The sequence below is a fragment of the Chionomys nivalis genome, chromosome 20 (assembly GCF_950005125.1).
Source record: "Chionomys nivalis chromosome 20, mChiNiv1.1, whole genome shotgun sequence".
In the NCBI taxonomy this organism is placed as follows: Eukaryota; Metazoa; Chordata; class Mammalia; order Rodentia; family Cricetidae; genus Chionomys; species Chionomys nivalis.
In genome coordinates this window covers 31,399,667-31,403,061 of record NC_080105.1, presented here as the reverse complement: position 1 = coordinate 31,403,061, position 3,395 = coordinate 31,399,667, and the positions used below count along the sequence as shown (strand labels likewise).

At 54.6% G+C, this 3,395-nt stretch overlaps 1 protein-coding gene across 1 annotated transcript; it reads right to left on the bottom strand.

Moving 5' to 3' along the window:
* Window positions 1-1,266: 1,266 nt before the first annotated feature.
* Window positions 1,267-2,932, bottom strand: Helt (helt bHLH transcription factor). Its single transcript, XM_057753166.1, has 4 exons — window positions 2,906-2,932; window positions 2,396-2,500; window positions 2,087-2,183; window positions 1,267-1,754 (listed from the first exon to the last, which is right to left on the bottom strand). Exons 1-4 carry the CDS (start codon window positions 2,930-2,932, stop codon window positions 1,267-1,269), a joined length of 717 nt encoding a protein of 238 aa, XP_057609149.1.
* Between the last annotated feature and the right edge of the window lie 463 nt (window positions 2,933-3,395).

Here is a 3,395-nt window from a genome sequence, read left to right as displayed (position 1 = left end):
GATCTGGGGAAAATGACAGGGTGGTCGTCTGCTCTTTCAAAGGTGTCACTGTTTTGTGGACAAAGCCCATAGCCTTTGGAAGTGAAAACCGCATGATTCCCTAAAGAATCAAAGTCTTTTGCAAAACCCACAATGCCTGAAAAATGACAGCTCACCAGGCTCTGTGCGGAGGGAGGCTAAAATAAACTTCAGCCTAGAGAGAAGGGCTGCACCCTTCTCTCTAGACCGGAGAGTTCCAGCAAAGGACCTAGCTTTTGGCTCCAATGACAGAGTCAGCGGGGAGTCCCATCTTCCCGGTGTGTGCTGGCTTCTGGCAGGCTCCTGTAGAGCCCCCTTTCCCGCCCTGAAGCAATGCCCACTTCCTAGGCTGTCCGGTGATTATCGTGCGAAGAAAGGAAACAAACTATGAACGTTGTTTCTAAGGCATAACCGAGAATGCTGTTTGCTCCATCCGCTGATTTTTTAACACAGGGACTTATCAAGGCAGTGAACTCAGCTCCTCTTTAGACCGGCTTGGAATATGTGGTTTTCGGGTTTTTTGTTTGTTTGTTTGTTTTTTGTTTTTTCCAGACAGAGTTTCTCTGTGATTTTGGAGCCTGTCCTGGAACTAGCTCTTGTAGCCCAGGCTGGTCTAGAACTCACAGAGATCCACCTGCCTCTGCCTCCCGAGTGCTGGGATTAAAGGCATGCGCCACCACCGCCCGGCGGGATATGTGGTTTTCTAGACCTGGGGCTTGTGTGAGGTCGCCTAGAGCTAAGAAGGGCCTCCAGGTCCCAGCTAGCAAAAGTTGGCCCAAACCAGTTTACGGGTTGTCTTTTGATTTGCATATTCTGAGAACCTAGTGCCAAGTTCCAGGCTTCTGTGTTTGTCAGGTACAAAAGAGGAGGGTATGGGCTTGAGCATCCCAGAGCCGAGTCTCCTACCCCTAAAGGACAACTCTGATGTCTGGTTAAGCTTCCATTTAGCTTCCCTCTGTCTCCGACTCTGTAAACTACTGAATGTCACCACCCTAGCAGCTGTGTGTTTCCTTATAAGACACTTGGGGTGGATGGTTTGTGGATGAGCAGAAGGTAACAAAATAACTCCATTTTGGGGTCTTTCGCACAACGTGTTTATTAGTAGGGGAGGCCCTTCAGAAGGCTAATTGGCTCTTGGCATTCTCCCATCCAGTTTTTGTTGACACACTATTTACACATGTACAACATATACAGCGCTTGTCTCAATCCGCCACCAAACCGCAAAGTAATCTAGGCAGTGGGTGGGTGTCAGAGCACTGGCGGGTGCTGGGGCGTGTGCAGGTTGAGGGCGTTGGGATGGGCATGGCCGATCAGATTGAGGTAATGCCTGTCCAAGCCCTGCACCTGAGCCAGAAAGGGGCTGTGCTGCTGCGCGGCGCTGGGGAGAGGTACCGGCGCGCTGGACAAATAAGACAGCGCTGGGCTGCGGGCCGCGCCGTGAGGCCAGGGCAGTGTCCCCGGCGTAGCCCCCTGCGGGAACACGGGGGCCTCGCCTGGACTGTGGCCCGCAAACTCCGGACCTGCGGGATGCAGCTGATAGGAGAAATCCTGCTCTGGGAGAGTTGGGAAGGCGGGCTCTGCGCCCAGACGGGCCTTAGATTGCAAGAAGGCGAGGATGCGCGCATACTTGGTGTCTTTGGTCTCCATCCGCTCCACGGTGGTGAGATAATGCACCAAGTTCTTCATGCACTCATGGTAACCATAGTGGAAGTAGTTGGCAAACTCTGCTAAAAGCTCTGCCGGGTTGGCAAGAAAGATGGTAGGAAGGAAGAAAGAAAAAGAGAAGGGGCACACGTGTATAGTTTGGGCTAGATTCCCATTTGAGGTTCTCACCCTCCTCTCCTCGGTCTCCCTAGAAGCCCGACTGCATTTCTGCCCCAACAAACCCCACCTGCGGGGAGCAATAGACCTGCATCTTTAGATGTTCCCCCTTGGTAGGTAGCAGGTGCATTCTCAGGACAGGCTCTGACTGCTTCGCTCTAGCCAATTGCTCCCGGACCCCCCCTTCACTTCCAGGCTCCAGGTCCCCGCGTGGTGCAAGCTCCCTGCCCAGGTTTTCTTTGCCCACCTTTTTCCCTTCCCCGGGGGAAATCCGCAGAGTGCAAAGCTCTGAGGTACTGGACTGTCATCTCCAGGATCTCCGCCTTCTCCAGTTTCCCGGAACTCTACAAAAGGAGGAAGGAAGTTCGCTGTGTCCCACCCACCACTGACCCACGTAGCTGTTGGGCCACACTGTTTTCTGCAGAGGGCCAGCCAGAAGGATGCTGGCGTCAAGTTCCCCGGAGAGTGGCGAGTTCCCTAAGGCCAGCTGCGTCCTCAGAGTCCTGGGGCCCCAAGGAGAGTGGCAGTGGAGAGTTCCCAACACCGCAAACGTTACCTGTTTCGCCAGGGCCATGGGGACTGTCTTGCCCAGCTCGTTCAAGCAGCGGTTGATTCGGTCCCTCCGCCGCTTTTCTATAACTTTATGAGAAACCGGGGTTCTCTGTAAACAGAAGTTTTTACTTTTAAGATGACTTTGCCCAAGGAGACATCCAAGGCTGTGTGCCAGAGAGGTTCGCCAATTCGCCAACCCTAAGAGACGCCCCAAACCTGCCCCACCACACTAGACCAAGAGAGCTTTGCTCTCGGGAGCCGGTGCTGGCGCGCTTGCTTTTCAGCCTCCCTACGTACACATCCCTGCCACTCCTCCGAGCTAAGTGCCAGGGAGGTGGCCACCAGCCGTCTAGGGCGAGCAGCTCCTCAATTGTCCTTTCTCTCCCTGTCCCCTTTCCAAACCACTTGAATTCCTCCACACTTAAAGTCCCGTGTGGCACATCTTTGTCATCGATCCAGCCAGGTGGCCGGTGGATGAGATACACTCTTCCTCCACCAGAGCGCAAGGACTCACTTTGCGTTCCTTGAGCCTGTCTGACATCCTGGTCTCCGTGCGCCCTCGGCAGAGGCGGTGGCGCGAGGCACTCGCCCACGTTCCACCTCGTGTGCCTCTTTTGAGTGTCTCAGGTAGACTGCAGCCTCCCAGGTCCGAGGAGGCTGCTTTTATAAAGCAGTCATCCAGGACTGCAAGTGCATTCTCACGAGTTGAATTATTCCATAGGATTAGGGATTCTGCGTTTGGAGCAAGTACGCATTCAAGGTCAGTTTTAAAGAACTTAAGGGAAAAAAAAATTAGCAGCCGAGGGGGGCGAGCTGGGGGCAGATCAGCTTTGTTAATCCACGTGTCTCTTCAAAGGACACGTGATCCGTCGGGGAATAGCATTTGCATGGGAACAGCCACCTCCGGAATAGGAGGCGAGAAACTGGGGCCGGCGGACCTGCGAGCGCCTGCAGCCTTAGCAGGCGCGGAGCGCAGGGGCGCAGTGGCCGCAGGCACCGGGGGG